Here is a 16,941-nt window from a genome sequence, read left to right on the forward strand (position 1 = left end):
GTGCCTCACGTCCCTCTCTGTGAGAACCCTGAGTGAAAACCACAGTGAACTACACAAGTCAATCAACCAGGAACCAACAATCTTGTAGATGGAAATTTGGTTCATAAAGCTGGACTGTCTATGATGATTGGATGATTCCGTTCCCGTTTTCGGTAAAACAATCCTCGTCTGTTGAGGTGTGCGTTCATTCATTCTGAAGCATAAAATATATCATCCAACTTTTGCTGGCAAATGAGCAGGGGGAGGTTAGATGTCGGTGATGGTATATACTATACACGAGGAAATGATACAAAACTGATTGAAAATACAAATATTGCAAAGACATCGCCTGATGAAGGTCTAATACGGAAATGTGTCCCTCTCCTACGCATCTGACTCGTGAAACAGATGTGCAAAATATTTTTTCTGCTGCGAAAATATTAATATAAAGTAGGCGAGACAGGAGCTGATAACACATGTGCCCTGTGACCTCTGAGCTAAAAGGATTTCATCCTCAACAGTGGCTTTGTTTGTGTCTGTGTCTCTCTGCTTGTATGTATATCAGAGTGAGTGTTAATCTCTGTCTGCTGTCAGTTTTTCTTTTCAAGCACACAATAGGCCCCTTTATCAGACAGACACTCCCTTCTGCACTGTATCAAACCTCTGTCTAGAAGGTAAAGGGTGTGGGTGTGTGTGTGTGTGTGTGTGTTTTGGTGTGCAGCTTTCTGATGTATGTGTTGTTGTGTTTGGTGTGTGTTACTGTGTGCATTTGTCTCCTCCTCCATCCTTCGGTGGAATGCGGCTCAGTCCGAGCTCTTGTTATCGTGTCAGATAGGGCATGGTGCCGGGGAGGGGGTCGGGGACATGGCACATTCTGGGCAGCGTGCCCGTGCGTGCAGCATGGAGCTCTAAACAGCTCCGTGTGGAGCCGCTTAACCAGTCAGTCCGCCTGACAACCATCACATACAGTCCCATGACAACATCTATTAGTCCAGTTGGTCTAATGATGAGAATGTGATGGTCATCTGATTGACTCATGTTTGAATTGAATCATTTTTGACAAGATTTATTTCCTCAGTGTATTTACTCTTATGTATGGGGATTCTTTAAAAGTACATGATTGAAGGTATCCTCTGGAGGTTTTGACCACTCGTAGCGCTGTGGAGCAATGTTGACAGCAGTGATATGAAGCTCATTCATGCTTACTTTTTGATACTGTACCACTGACACCAGCAAAACAAATACATTTATCATACCACATTCATGTCTCCTCAGAGTTATTGTAATTACCAGTTTCCAGCCAGTAGCATTCATGCCAACATCCTAGTTGTAATTACAAAAGAGAAATCAAAAAAGCTGAATACGGAAGTGCCGGAAAACCAAACTAACCTCTTATCTACTGAAGTCCATCGTTCAAGATGATTAATTGCTTACATAATGGTTATTTTGTTATGTTGTCAGTGCACAGTAGGTTTTACCCTCAGATCACAACTCTGCAATCAAACATCCATCCTGAAAGCTGCATGAGGCTGTAAACACATTACACATTATGTTTTTTTTTGCAGAGCAACGCACATTTGTTCACGGCACAAAAAAGTGGGGCGGCTGTATCTCAGCGGGTAGAGCAGGTTGGCTAGGGATTGGAAGGTCGTTGGTTCGAATCCCAGCTCCAGGCTCAGCTGAGCTGCATGTCAAAGTGTCCTTGAGCAAGATACTGAACCCCAAATTGCTCCTGATGTGTGGTTGGCACCTTGCATAGCGGCCTTTGCCATCAGTGAGGGCTCTGCAATGAGCTGGCGACTCATTTATAGAACTTGTTTTTTAGATAATTACGCCTCAGTCAGTCTTTATTAGATTAAGGATCTCATATCTTCTTTTCCCAGAGAGGATGACTCATTGTTAAACATTGTTATTGTTATTATCAGGGACTAATTTTCTCATGGCAGAGTCCCTTCACAGGCAATAAGAGTTCCCATGGTTACCCATTACTTAGACACATAGCTTGAATACGTCATTTTAAGCCTGAACTCTTTTTCACCTCAGGGCCTGTGTCTAGAGATTGAGCAAACACAGCAAGCCTCCGATTCGGTGGAACTACAACGATGGAGTCAGCTATCATCCAGTGCGCGTGAAGAGCTGGGCACGTTGCAGTGCATCCTGGGTAGCATGAAGGACAATCAGGTAAAGAAGCTGTAGTTGGTGAAAATCCTACAGTTGTTAACTTTGTCTTTACTGTTTGTAATATTAATGTTTTTAAATGAATGTTGATGAAATTAGGTGCGTTTGGTGGAAGTGGAACGTTGGTTGGATGCAGTTCAGGAAGTGTTGTCTCGTGATGCCACGGGATTGGGTGACAAGGAGAGTCTACAGGAAGAGCTTAACCAGTGCAAGGTAAGACAATAAAGCAAAAAATTTAAAAATGGTTGTTATATTACTACAAGATCACATTGGTTGACATTCTTACAAGGTAGAATCCATGTGTAAGTATTATTCTTATTATCGTTCTTCTGTCCGCTAACAAGGAGTATGTGAATGAGATGGAGTCAGTGGAAGGTTCATTGAAGCAGATGGGAGAGAACGTTGGTGCTATACAGGCAGCTGCAGTCCCAGGACTGGACAAGTGGGGGCAGGATAAGTTGGACAAGTGCCGGGGCAGATGGGACACACTCAGCAAACAGGTGAGTACTTTTCTCTGTACTGTGTGTTGTTATGTCTCGTTATATCTTCGATTTTAGTCAACAGTAACTGTTGTTCCACTTCCAAACCCGCTGTCACATTATTCCCTCCAGCTGCTGAACCATCAGGAGCGCGTGGCCGAGTGTCGAGAGAGGCAGGTGAATCTGAGGAAGGACTTGGCGGAGATGCAGGAGTGGATGGCTCAGGTTGACGAGGAGTTTCTAATGAGGGACTTTGAATACAAGAGTCCTGAGGAACTGGAAGCGTCGCTGGATGAGATGAAGGTAACTCAAAATCTGGGGGGGAAAAAAGCAAACTAAAATCTTTGATGCGTAAAGTGATCGTTGGTCTAACTTTCTTATTCTGTTGCCGTCGCTGTCGTCCTCATCTCTCACAGAGGGCTAAAGAGGATGTGCTACAGAAGGAGGTGAAGGTGAAGATCCTGAAAGACAGCATCAACTTGCTGGTGGCAACAACATCGCCCCCTGGTGGAGGCAGTGGACAGGAGCTGACCACAGAGCTGGAGGTGGTGCTTGCCAACTACCACAAGCTCTGTGACCGCTTCAAGAGCAAGTGTCACACTCTGGAGGTAATGTGTTCAGATGTGTTGTCCTTCTGCTGGAGAAGATCAGCCTTTTCATTGGTTTGAAATAAAAAGATCGGATGTCCGAGTTGTTCTGGCTTCAGTTAAAAAGAAGTGCTTGATGATGGTAAATAAAAGTTGGCGATGAGTTTAAGGTTATAATCTACACATACATGAAACTCCTTTGTTTCAGCAATGAAATTACATGTTGGTTTATGTGTTGGGTCATTTCGTGAGCTTTGTTTTGTAAATTTGAAAGCGAAGAGTGAGAGAAGCTGCACGGGCACAGATGATTATTGTTTTCAGAGCTGATCTGTGAGTGCAAAATCACAGTTTGCGGGCACTGCTTTTGATTATCATCCGCCAGACTCTGCAGGGTTAGAGGTCAGACGCGCCACTGAGTTTTGCTTATGCTCGTGCATACTCTTTGCCTTTAGTCCATTAGTCACCATCCCCTCTTTGCCCTTTTGTTCTGCAGTTTAAATTGAGTTAAATTCAGGAGTTTGTTTTGTAGAAATGCCCGACGGTGGAGTTTTTTTTCCTGTACTGACCTGTAAGTTTGTAAGAGAGGGCATACTTAAGAGAGCTGTCACTTCATAGTAGTGTTTTGGAGCATATTTATTTCTGTGGTTGTGCATAACTGTCTTTACATTTTTGTTGACTGTGTGTCTGTGTGTTTTTTTCTATGTTGGGGTGTACTCTGTAGGAGGTGTGGTCCTGTTGGATGGAGCTGCTTCAGTATCTGGATATGGAGCAGGGTTGGCTCAACACTCTTGGGGAAAAGGTCCAAGCTACTGACAACCTACCAGAGAGTACTGAGGCCGTCAATGAAGCTCTGGAGGTACAAATAGAAACACACACACACACACACACACACACACAAACAAACACTTAATTCAAACACAGATTGAATTAATCAGTTAGAAACTTGCTGCGTTTCTTCTGTAAAGTCTCTCAATATTTTAAAGACAAGATTAAGGTTTTGTAAAAAGGTTTGTTTCTTACTGTCAAAATAATCATGGATGTCTCGGTATGATCTGGTCTATGGGTCACAAACAATATCTTGCCAAACATTTGCCTTAACTGACATGTGATCACAAGCCACTGCTTTTTACCAAACATCAAATGCATATTCTGTTTACACATGAATAAAATCAAGAAATGAAAAAATATGATTATGTTCTATTATATTTACATAATGTAATTAATTTCAGGTTAAGCATAGACAATGCTGAATTACTTTTGGAAACACATCAGAAAAATGCACATATTCATCCCACTTGTCTGCAGGCACATGTCAACAGAAAGTGAGAAAGAAGTCTGATGAATCTTTGTACTCACTTATTGTGGAAAGTAGTTAGTCCATAAATATTAATGACATTAATGATGTTTTTAGTTAGACCAGCCAACCTGTGTTTTCCTTTAGAGAAGCTTTCGCTGAAGAATTTAGTCAGCTCAATTAGAATTACCAATCAACATGCTTTCAAAGATTTAAGATGTCCATTCATTGTAAGTAGGATACATTTTTTAGTTTCATAAACCAAACCATCCATTTAATATTCTGTCTCTGCTGATAACCTAATTGCCTTTGAATTTGTCTTCCAAATTTCTCCTGCTTTGTCTTGCTCTGTTGCTATATCTGCAGACCGCCTGCAGCACGACTGTCAAACTCACTTTAATCACACTGCTGCTTCTGTAACATTGCACAGTGATGAAGGAAATTGAAGACCCTTTAAGACAACCCTCATCCTCTTTGTCCTTATGTGTTTTTGGCTGTTACTTCTCTCTCTCTCTCTCTCTCTCCTTCTCTCTCTCTCTCTCTCTCTCTCTCTCTCTCTCTCTCTCTCTCTCTCTCTCTCTCTCTCTCTCTCTCTCTCCCTCCATTCTTCTCAACCTCCCTCTGTCACCCCTCACCCTTCCCATTCTCCCAGTTTACTAATCAGACTCACCCCTCTGGAGGGAGGTTGTCACTCTTTCTCCCTCTTTCTCTTTCTCTTTCTCTCTCTCTGTCTATCCATTAACCCCCAGGGTGGAAAGCATATTTAATGACCCCACGTAAACAGTGACCGCTGGATCCAAACAAGTCCCGTCCCTCGACAAGCTCCTCTCTCACTCGTCTCTCATTTCTCGCTCAGTTATCATCTTTTTTTCCGTGAGCCTCCATCTGACACACCCAACGTAGCAATTTTCTGCATCTGCACTCCATCTGTTTGCTAAGCTGCTTGTTTCTTTCTCATCTTTCACACACATACACACTCACGCACTTTTACCTTTTCAGTTCCTGAAGTGCTAACATATATTTCAGCCAGTGTTTTCTCTAATTCTGGCTGTTTTTATAGCTTCTGTGGCAATATTTTGGAACTGCAAAGCAGTTTTGCTTTCTGGATCTTTGTTGCAGCTGTTTTATTGTCATCTAGGAATTTCACAACTACTGTTCCTTCCCTTTTTTGCTGGATTCTTTGCTCATTAATTAACCCTTTTCTCCATCTTTCCATCTCACCACCAGTCTTTGGAGAGTGCGCTTCGTCACCCTGGGGACAACCGGACGCAAATCAGAGAGCTGGGTCAGACGCTGATAGACGGGGGCATACTGGACGAACTCATTAGCGAAAAACTAGAGGCCTTCAACTCCCGTTATGAGCAGCTCAACCACCAGGTCAGGCCCTTGTCTTTGTGTGTAAGCAAATGTTGGATGCGTGCGTGTGTGTGTGTGTGTGTGTGTTTGTGTAGAAAAAAGGCATGCATAATGTGTTACATTGGGATTTCTTTTTCAGTAAATTAGGATCTATGCATCTCGTTTTACTGTAGGAATTTATATTTGATTATATAATTGACAAAAATGGCACTGTGTTATTTTAACTAAACGTATCCGTACGCTACAATATCATTTGATTATTTTTGGTTCACGGTATACTTATATGCATCTTTTAGCATATCGTGTTCTCCTTGCATTATCACGTCAAGAACAACAAAAAAAGATGGATGTTAACATTCCCATGTATAACAGTGAATCATTGATTATACCAGCTGCTATATTCAGTCATTTCCAACTAAAGTTTTAAGACATAAAATTCCCCTTTGTTGCTTAAATCTTGATTATCAGAATATTGAAATCCTTGACTTGATGTCTTCCAGGCGGTGAACAGGCAGATCAGCCTTGAGCAGCAGCTGCAGAGTCTGAAGGAGAACGAACACGCACTCCAAGCGCTGCAGGAGTCTCTGAGCCAGCTGGACCACACGCTCACCTCCTACCTCACTGACCGCATCGACGCCTTCCAGCTACCGCAAGAGGCGCAGGTATAGCACGCATGTGCGCAACACACATGCCAGAGGATTTATCCTAAAGATGTGTAACTTGGGGAAGCACCCAAACTTAATGGATCTTCACGCAGGGCTTATCTCACTTGTCTCAAGGCTCCCCTTTCACCTCAAGACTATTGTAACAGTAGTAAAATATTAATACATAGTATAAATATGATATACACACAATGGGGGATGATGTTCACAGATTCTTTGTAGTAAATTCATATTTATGCATTTGGAAATTCAATTCTTTTTTTATTTTTTTTATTTAAAGTTTTTTATTATTTTCCATAATTATAAACATGAAATGTACAACCATACATACAAACAAGTAAAACAAACAAAAAGGAGGTGACGGAAACAAAAATCTAAACAAACAAGGCATAGGCAGGTAAGTAGGCGATTCAATAAATTACATATATTTGGATGAGAGGGGCAGTCCATTATTCAGGTCGCACGTATGACCTTAATGCAATACATCTCAATACTAGACAATAAAGAACATCCATACATGGTTTAGCTGTTCTCTCTTGACATATTTTTGCCAAAACTTTCCCACTGTTCGTTTGTCATGTCATTTTCACTGTTTAATCTCCCCAACATTTTCTCACATGCGACAATTTCCATCATCTGAGTTCTCCACATATTCAGCTTGGGAACCTGAGGCTCCTTCCAACACCTCAAAATTACCCGTGCACAAGTCATTAGGCCAGTTTTTAAAATTCCAAAATTATGTTTGTTTAAGTGTGGTACCATTGTTCTGTCTCCAAGGAGACAGAGTCTTGGCGACCTGGGAAGTTCACAATTCAGCCACTAGCCCATATAGTCTATTACATTCTCCCACAAGGGGAAGATCTTAGAACATTCCCATAATGCATGAATAAGTGTGCCACTTTTTTCCCCAAACTTCCAACATAGATCATTGTTAAGTAAACCCATTCTATTAAGTCTTGATGGGGTAAAATAATATCTATGAATTATTTTATACTGAATAAATTTGCCTCTGGCTTCTCTTATGTATTTTTCAGTGTTGGAAAGAATCCCCTCCCACGTTTTTTCATCCAGCGTGCAGGACAAATCCTTCTCCCATATCCGCTTGAGATTACTGCAACCACTACTGTTTGTCCAAGGACACATTTCATACCATTTTGATGCTTTATGATGCAGTTTAGGTAGCTGTAAATAACACTCAACTGGACCCTTATCCTGACCAGCGGGAACAACCTCTTTAATACAGTGTCTAATTTGTAAATATTTCCAAAAATGGCCACCGCCCTCCAAATGAAATTTTTCCTTAAATCTGGTATATGAAAGAAAATTACCATTTTCAAATAAATCATCTATTATTCTAATATTTTTTCTTAGCCATTGAGCCCAATAAATAGTCTGTTTATCTATCTTTATTTTGGGGTTATGCCATATGGGTGCATATGTTTGGGTATACTGAGAAATCTTACATCTCTTATGTACCTCTTGCCAAACCGTTTTTGAATGTTCTAAAATAGGGTTGATCATTTTATTCTTTTCATGCTTGACTGTTTGTGCAAGAGCCTCGATGGGTCTAAATGGGGAGGTAAGTTCTCGCTCAATCAGGACCCAGTCCAGACCAGCACCTGTTTCGCCCCAATGTTTTGTAAGCTTGGACATCTCAAATGCAACACTATAATATTTTATGTTTGGTAGTGACAGACCCCCTCTCTTCTTAGACTCACATAACTTATCTATACGAATTCGAGGTTTTTTCCCATCCCAGAGAAATTGTTTTATCATTTTGTCATATCTTATTAGTTGTTGTTTAGAAATACATGTGCGTATCATCCCAGTAAAGTAGTTTATTTGTGGAGCTACAACCATTTTTATTGTATTTACTTTACCCCATAAAGTCAGACGTAGCTTACTCCAGTTATCTAAATTAACTTGGATTTTATCTAATACTTTTTCCATGTTGGTTGTCATAATCTCCCCTATGTCTAGCTCTAATTCTATACCCAAATATTTCATCCCTTTTGGTAACCACTTGAAATTAAAGGCAGCTAGCTGACTGCTTGGACATGTTTGAGATATTGGCATGGCTTCTGATTTGTGCCAATTAATACAATAGCCAGAGACTTTAGAATATGCTTCAATAATTTCTAGTAGAACTGACACTGAACTGATTGGGTCCCGATTCAGTACCAGAATATCGTCAGCATAAAGAAATAATTTGTGTTCCCTGCCGCCTCCAATAACTCCCTTAATTCTTGACTCCGCTCTAATCAATGCAGCTAATGGTTCTAAGAAAATTGTGAACAATAGTGGACTTAGGCTGCACCCCTGTCTAGTTGACCTGGTTATGTCAAAAAACTGAGATATTATTCCGTTAGTGAAGACGGCAGCTTTAGGGTTCGAGTACAAGACTCTTATCCATCTGCAAAAACTATCCCCAAACCCAAATTTCGAGAGAGTTGCAAATAAAAAGGCCCATTCCACCCTATCGAAAGCTTTCTGCGCATCGAGTGATATGGCTGAGACAGGGTGGGGGTTCGTTCTATTCATCCAAATTAAATGCAACAATCTCCTCATGTTATCAGCTGATGATCTATGTTTTATAAATCCCACTTGATCTTTGTGAATAATTTTAGGTAAGACCTGGTCTAATCTCATTGCTAGTGTCTTGGATAGTATTTTGCAATCAACATTTATCAGGCTGATGGGTCTATAGTTAGCTGGATCTGTTGGATCCTTATCTTTTTTTGGTATTAATGATATAATGGCCTCCTTAAAACTTTCTGGGAGTGAACCATATTTAAACGCTTCTTGGAAAACCTCCGTGAGAAATGGACTGAGAATGTCAACGTATTTCTTATAGTACTCCAGGGAAGCCATCCACACCAGGTGACTTCCCGGTTTTCATACCCTTAATTGCCGCTCTGACTTCAACCTCTGTTATGGGAGTATCTAAACTATCCTTTTCCTCTGAAGGAAGTTGTGGTAGCTCCACCTTTTGGAAGAAGGAGTTCAGGTCTTCATCACCAGCCGAACATGTAGAAGTATACAGATCTTTATAAAAATCTTTGAAGACTTCATTAATTTTGTTAGCTGATGTAAATAGTTTATCATCTTTTCTAATTGCTGTAATAGTATTATTTGAATCCAGGCGTTTTAATTGTCTTGCCAATAGTCGTCCAGTTTTTTCACCATTTTCATAAAAATTTGTTCTGAGCCTAAATAATGAATACTCTGCTTTTTTGTTATATATTTCATGTAGCTCGAATTTTAGCTGACAGATTTTCCTGAAACCTTCTTCATCATATTGTTCAGCTAAATGTTTCTCTAATTTACCTATTTCCTTCTCCAATAATTGTACTTTTTCCTTATTGTCCCTTTTCTTCCATGAACTATAAGCTATACATTTTCCCCTAATAAACGCCTTAAGTGCATCCCAAACAGTAGCTAATCTTTCTGTTGTCCCTCTATTAATGTCTAAAAATGTCCCAATATCTCCCCCAAGTTTTGTAGCAAATTGTTCGTCTCGTAATAGACTTGTATTTAGTCTCCATTGTCCAGCTTTACCTTTATTAGAACGCAAATCTATATGTAATTCGACGGGTGCATGATCTGTTATTGTGATAACTCCTATATTGCAGTCCATTACCAAATCAACAAGTGGGCCAGCAACCAGGAAAAAATCTATTCGTGAATAAGATCTGTGTGAATGAGAATAAAATGTGTATTCCCGTTCTTTTGGATTTACAAGTCTCCAGATATCTATCAAACCTAGTTCTTCTCGTAGAACATCTAATGTTGCTCTGTCTCTGGGGGATGTATCTGTTCTGGCTCCACTACGATCCAGATAATTGTCCAATGTTTGATTAAAATCTCCCCCCAAGATAATCTGACCATCTACATCCCCCAGTATTTTACTGACCTCATGAAAAAAGGATGTATTTTCTTTGTTGGGAGCGTACAAATTGCAAAGTATTACTTTAACTCCATTAACCAGTGCTTCCACAACTAGAATTCGTCCATGACAGTCTTTGAATTGATTCAATACAACAAAATTCAGCTTTTTGCTGACAAGGATAACAACCCCACAGCTCTTGCTTGATACTGAGTTATGAAAAACATGGCCGACCCAATCACGTTTCATTTTTATAGCTTCATTTTGGTCTCTAAAGTGTGTTTCCTGAATATATGCAATATCTGTGCCTTTAGATTTAAGATAAGTGAGTATTTTTTTGCGTTTAATTGGCGTACCGCAGCCATTAATATTCCATGTCATTATATTGATATGTCCACTACTCATTGCTTCCATAAAGTTTATACACCTGCCTCCCTCCATCTTCATCCACAGATCTACCCCTCACTCCTTCAATACACAAGAATGCCATACTCCTGCCGCCATCGAAATAATAAGAGCACCTCCAATACACAATACAAAAAAACAATAACTCAAAAAACACTGTCTTTAAAAGGAACATGACAGTGTACTAAGCCTTAGGCCTGATGTGATTACGGTCCGTGTAGGTCCTGTAGACGGTTCCTCCTGCTCCTCCCACCAACCGTCCGGTTACAGCAGCGCCCGAGAATCCGCGTCTCCGCCGTACCTTCAAAATAAAGTTTCGCTATCCCATATGTTCATATCACACAGTCAGTCGTTCTCCGTGTTTTGGATATTTTCCCAAACAAAGGCCTCAGCCTTCTTCGGGTCGGTAAAGCTCAGTCTCTCCCCCTTCCATGTAAACCTCAGAGTTGCCGGGTGTGCCAACGTGTGTTTCACCTGTTGATCCCACAGAACTTTCATTATTGGGGAGAACCGCCTTCGCTGGTCGGCGCGCTCCTTGGTCATATCTTCGTAGATGGAGAGTGTACAGTCCTCCCACCGTATCCCTCTCTCTTTTTTCGCAGCCATCAAAACTTTCTGCCGGGCAGTGTAACGTAGAAATCTCACCAGTATCACCCGCGGTGGGTTATTATTACCTGGCCGCGGTCCTCCACTTCTGTGGCTCCTCTCAATCTCATACTCATCTCCCTGAAACCCTAATCCTTCATTTAGTATCTTCTTTACGTAGTCATTCATTGCATTCCCGGTTTCTTTTCCTTCTTTCAGTCCAATCAGCCTAATGTTTTTGCGTCTCCCTCGATTTTCCTGGTCATCAACACGGCTCCATAGTTGCTCCACTTTCTGTCTTAGCACTTTATTTTCATTAGCCATGCTGGCTGTGCTATCCTCCATGTCACCGATGCGACTTTCCGCTTCTTCGAGACGAGTTTGTAAAGCACTCACATGAAATTCAATTCTTATCTCATTATACAATTAGTTGATAAATTCTAAGTAACATAAAACTCAAAAAATTCGAAAAAGCCCTGATGAACTCATGACCTCAGTAGGTGTAAGAAGGTCTATCTGTATGGGTATTCATTTCTACTTTTATTTCAGACCATCGGGGCAGAGATCGCAGCCCACGAGCTAACAGTAGAGGAGATGAGGAGGAGGAATGTGGCCAACCTGCCTCCCCCCACCACTGATGGCAAAGCTGCTCGAGGCGGGAGCATGCTGGACCAACTTCAGGTAACACTGACTCCTACTGGAGAACATTGGGAACTGCAGGGAGCAGATTTTAGACTGGTTTCTCCTTCTGCCAGTATTATCAAGATGTTTAAATTAAAACGAGAAATACCGTTGTGAAGTATTGATAAACTAATACGATAATTATTCAAGAATGTCTTTTATATTTGATCAAAGGTTATCTAATTGCTTAATAGTTAATAAAATCCAGGATATATAAAACACTTGTTTTGAAATAGTTTTTCACTTATAAACTAGTGGAGCAAAAACTTTGCAAACCTCTCCCTTTAACACACTGCAGAGGAAGCTGAGGGAGATCTCCACTAAGTACCAGCTGTTCCAGAAGCCAGCTAACTTTGAGCAGCGCATGTTGGACTGTAAGAGGGTCCTGGATGGCGCCAAGGCCGAGCTGCACATTCTGGATGTCGGGGAAGTGGACCCGGAAAAAATCCAGTCCCACCTCGGAGGTTGCATGGTGAGAGCTACAAGTCACATGGATGGTTTATTTTTCTTGCTGATTGCATAAACTGTTCTGTTTACCTATTAAAAATGTTCAGCAAAATTATTCAAGGATACATAAACAAATACATCTGTCAGCCTAGCTATCTATTAATGCAGACACAAACATAAAAAGTATATCACTGACTCACCCATAAGGCTTATTTTCCTTTGCGTGATTTATAGAAACTGTACAAGTTGCTGAGTGAAGTGAAGCTGGAGGTGGAGACGGTGATAAAAACGGGTCGACAGATTGTTCAGAAACAGCAGACAGAGAACCCCAAGGCCATGGATGAACAGCTAACTGCTCTCAAACTGCTCTACAATGACCTGGGGGCACAGGTAACTTCATTTCTAGAACCTTTCTCTATGAAACACAGCTCATGTAAATCACACTCATATTCTCTGAGACCACTTTAAGACACCTTTTTTTAATATTCCTTCTCTTTCCAGGTAACGGAGGGCAAGCAGGACCTGGAAAAAGCTCTGTCTCTGTCTCAAAAGTTCCAGAAGGAGAGCGCCGCCCTGCAGGAGTGGCTGACCACCAACGAGGCTCAGCTGCAGCAGAAGAACAGCTGCGGAGACATGCCGGCTGACATCGATGCTGAGATCGCATGGGCCAATGTGAGTCCAAACCTTTCGTCATATCTCTCCAGCACGACCACACAAGTGTTTCTGCTTCTGGCCAGCAGGTGGAGCAGTAGGACAGCATGATGTTCCCGAAAACATCAAAATGTCTTTCAAACAATGTAGATCAGTTTTAGCAGATGTATAAAAAGAAAAAGTTGAATATATGCTGTATATACCGACCATTCTGGGTTTTGGGTTTTAAATGGAGGCTGTTGTTTTTGGTTCCTGCTTTATTTTTGATGTGCTGCACAATAAATTCTAATAACAGCCACATGAACGTGACATCACATGAACCAGATTAATATGCTGCATATTATATTGCATACGTGTGTGATTGTCCCTCAGGGCCTGTTGAAGGAGTCGGAGCGTCGTAAGGTGGAGCTCTCCAGCCTGATGGAGACCAGCGCAGGTCTGCAGACTCTGGTGGAGGGCAGCGAGGCTCAGCTGGAAGACAAACTCTGTGGCCTCAACGAATCCTGGGGCCGTGTCCGCACCTGGACCGAGGACTGGCTCAGCGCTGTGCTGGTGAGCGCATTTATTTTTATACTGTAAGGCTAAATAAATAAAGGAATGCTGTGTTGTTTATTTCATGTTCCCTGAGTAAGTCATTCCTCCACCTGCTTTAAGTTTTTATTGTTATATGCAAAAGCAAGACTTTCATTCGCATCATTTGCAAGTCAACAAAGGTGAATAAATGAATATTTATCCTAGCTGGGTGTTTTAGCATGCAGTTTTTCTGAGTAATAGGACTTTTTTCAATTAATGATACTTTTATAATGCATTCCAAATGTGATGGAATAATTTAAGCTCTCATGGTGAGTTTTGAATTTCCAAAAAGTTAACTGAATTTGAAATGAGTTTTTCCACAGCATCGGAAAGATTAAAAAATTGCACTACAAGGTTACGTCTTTGAAAGTTTTACAACCCAAATCAAACATTTCCTCATTATCCTTTGTAAGTCAACTGATTGCAGTAGCTAGGGAAAGGAACAAACATCAAATCAAGAAGAAAACAAAGAAATGCAAATCACCTCTTCACTACAAATTTGAACAGAAGCCTAAGAAATGTTTATTCTAGTAATTGCGCACTGCTGCAACTCATGTAAAGGTTATGGAAAACTCGGAGAATCATAAAAAAGTCTTTGTTTTAGATTAAGTACCGTAAAAACATTGGGGGAAACAAACACAGCAGGGCCTTTATTAACAGTAATTCATGTTTTATTCCCTAATGGGAACGCTAAGCCTTTGTTTTCCATCTTATGTGTGCAGAGTCACCAGAATGAAGTGGAAATCTTTGATGAGAACTTGGCTCACATCAGCACCTGGCTCTACCAGACACAGATCCACCTGGACGAGACTGAGCGTCTCGCCCCGTCGGAGAGGGAGAAGGTGGTGAAGGTGAGGCAGAGGGGCTCGTTATGAAGTTATACAGTTATACTTTACTATTTTTAATGCACTGTAAAGTCTGTTAGAAATATTTTAGAATTGGCAATGCTTATGCAGTGAAGAGCTTAGTAGTATGTTATATTAGTTTGGAATCACTTTCTGAAAGTTAGTGCCTTTGGCAAGAAAAAAGAATTCTGCCAGAATCCATTAAGGAAAACCCCCTCCTGTTACCTGCTGCTGTGGCCACTGTTGCAGTTGATTCTTTTTAATGCTTGGTTAAGTTTAAAATTTTCAAGAAGCACACATATTTGGATGCTCTTAGGACACTTTGTCTAAGTGAAGAAGAGTGTGTTTTAGAATAATGGGAAATACCCGAAGGCTGAATAAGAAAATGAGGAATGAGTGTCAAATGATTTATCATCCAATTGTATTAAATGCTTAACTCCTCCCTTCCTCTTGCCATGACAACTGAAGGACTGTACTAAATTTCAGCTACCGCCTTCTAACCTTGATCAGTACATGGTGTGCTTTGCTCTCTGGTCTAAACCAAGGTTGCACTGACATGCTGTCTGAGAAAAGACAGATGGATGATGAGATAACAAGTTAATAAGTTGACCAGCTACTCTGTGGTCTATCCTCAGCGCATGCTAGAGGAGCTGGAGGACATCAGTCTGCGCGTGGACAACGTGAAGGACCAGGCCATCATCCTGATGACCAGCAGGGGGCCTGCCTGCAGGGATGTGGTGGAGCCCAAACTGGCTGAGCTCAACTGCAACTTCGACAAAGTCTCCCAACACATCAGAACTGCTCAGGTACTGTACACCCATTATCGCTTTTACTTATTTTGATTTAGAGTGATCATTAATCCAGAAAAATTCAAACTCTTAAATACATAGCATGTTGTATAGTCTGCTCACTCCATCTGCTTCTTGTCCTTCGGTATTCAGATGATGGCCAGTCTGGAGACAGGCGGTATTGACTTGAACCAGCAGGCATCTCAGCAGGTGCAAGAAACAGCAGTACAACCTACGAGGACAATTTAATCACGTCTCGAAGCAAATTTGTGTCACCCTCTGTGGGCGTACGCTCACATAATTGCATTGATTGTACCTATTTTGACCTGAGGTGTGTTTGTGTCCGTCTCATCAGATAATTCAGAGCCAGGAGATCCGAGCAGACAGTCAGAGTCGCTCTGCTGAGGCCCTCGTCCTCAGTGAGGTGAAGGAGTTTCAGTCAGAGCTCCAGGACAGACTGAAGGCTCTGCAGCAGCAGCAGGACCCAGCTAGCCTCCTGGATGATGACAAGGTACAAAAGGCCACCTGTCAGTTTCCTCTACCTGCAGCATTTCCATTTAAAACTGTCAAAGAACAGTACTCGCAAAGATGATGATGATGATGACGATGATTATAGTTGTATTATTATGAGGCTGTTCACATACATATTGTTTAAATAGTGTCCCAAACTGTGTTGTACAGTATTGAGAGACAAACAGGCACTCACATTGTTTGGTAAGGTATTTCTCTCAATTTTCCAGAGAAATTTGAAAGCACATATAAAATTGCCCCAGGTTGCTTATTATTCTCTTATGAAAGTTTTACGAGATTTATACAGAGCTACAGGCTATATAAAGCCGCCACCTGATAAGACATGCTTTGAATTGGCGTTTCAAGGCCTAACAAGTCTGGAATTCAAGCTGCGTTATCAAGGTTTTATGACGTTAAACACACACTAACTGAACAAACTTCACCAGTCCAAAGCAAGGTCAGTTTGAATCAGGAAGTTCATATTGTGTTTTTAAACACTATTCTCCTGAGAAATGTCTACAGCGTCTCCTCTTTCAACAACATGTTGCTTCTGTGTGTTGAAGTTGAAAAACTCAATCTCTTCTTCTGCACTAGATGGATGAGGAGAAAGCCGGCGTTGAAGATTTGCTAAGAAGAGGGGAAGAACTGCTGCAGCAAACTTCAGACGAGGGTCAGAGGGAGGAGTTGAGACTTCTGCTGCTCCGGCTGCAGAGCCAATACTCTGCTCACAGGGTGAGATGCAAAAAAAAACATGTCTTCCTGAAGCACAGGCCTGCATGAGAATGTTTTCTAACCTGAGAAAACGTAGCTGCCTGTCATATTGTGTTCACCTATTGTGCACTGTTGCAGTTTGGTCAATCTGTATGTGTTTGGCTGCTTTAGGAATTGAGGGTGCTTCGAATCAGGCAGGTGGAAGTCTCTGTGGACTCGTCGTCCTCTCACAACTTCATAGAGCAAAGAAGAGAGTTTGCAGTCGAGGTGAGACTCTAGCAGTGTGTCCCTTAAATGACAAAGTGGTATTTTTCATTGTAGTAT

The 16,941-nt window shown here is 41.3% G+C and overlaps 1 protein-coding gene across 9 annotated transcripts in view; it reads left to right on the forward strand.

Annotated features, from left to right (window-relative positions):
• Positions 1–16,941, forward strand: part of utrn (utrophin) — a 193,325-nt gene that overhangs the window by 39,848 nt on the left and 136,536 nt on the right. For all 9 annotated transcript variants that reach the window (XR_003982296.1, XM_030404293.1, XM_030404286.1 and 6 more), the window contains 19 exons: positions 2,023–2,160; positions 2,257–2,370; positions 2,502–2,657; positions 2,769–2,939; positions 3,053–3,244; positions 3,945–4,079; positions 5,745–5,894; positions 6,374–6,535; positions 11,961–12,092; positions 12,391–12,564; positions 12,774–12,929; positions 13,041–13,211; positions 13,563–13,742; positions 14,486–14,614; positions 15,244–15,414; positions 15,550–15,606; positions 15,752–15,907; positions 16,501–16,638; positions 16,789–16,884. Coding sequence is in view for 8 of the 9 variants with exons in the window: in XM_030404293.1 (XP_030260153.1) it covers positions 2,023–2,160; positions 2,257–2,370; positions 2,502–2,657; positions 2,769–2,939; positions 3,053–3,244; positions 3,945–4,079; positions 5,745–5,894; positions 6,374–6,535; positions 11,961–12,092; positions 12,391–12,564; positions 12,774–12,929; positions 13,041–13,211; positions 13,563–13,742; positions 14,486–14,614; positions 15,244–15,414; positions 15,550–15,606; positions 15,752–15,907; positions 16,501–16,638; positions 16,789–16,884 (2,778 nt within the window). In the remaining variant the exon portion in view is untranslated. The remainder of the gene's footprint in view (positions 1–2,022; positions 2,161–2,256; positions 2,371–2,501; positions 2,658–2,768; positions 2,940–3,052; positions 3,245–3,944; positions 4,080–5,744; positions 5,895–6,373; positions 6,536–11,960; positions 12,093–12,390; positions 12,565–12,773; positions 12,930–13,040; positions 13,212–13,562; positions 13,743–14,485; positions 14,615–15,243; positions 15,415–15,549; positions 15,607–15,751; positions 15,908–16,500; positions 16,639–16,788; positions 16,885–16,941) is intronic.

Source organism: Sparus aurata, chromosome 22, assembly GCF_900880675.1.
Source record: "Sparus aurata chromosome 22, fSpaAur1.1, whole genome shotgun sequence".
Taxonomy (NCBI): Eukaryota; Metazoa; Chordata; class Actinopteri; order Spariformes; family Sparidae; genus Sparus; species Sparus aurata.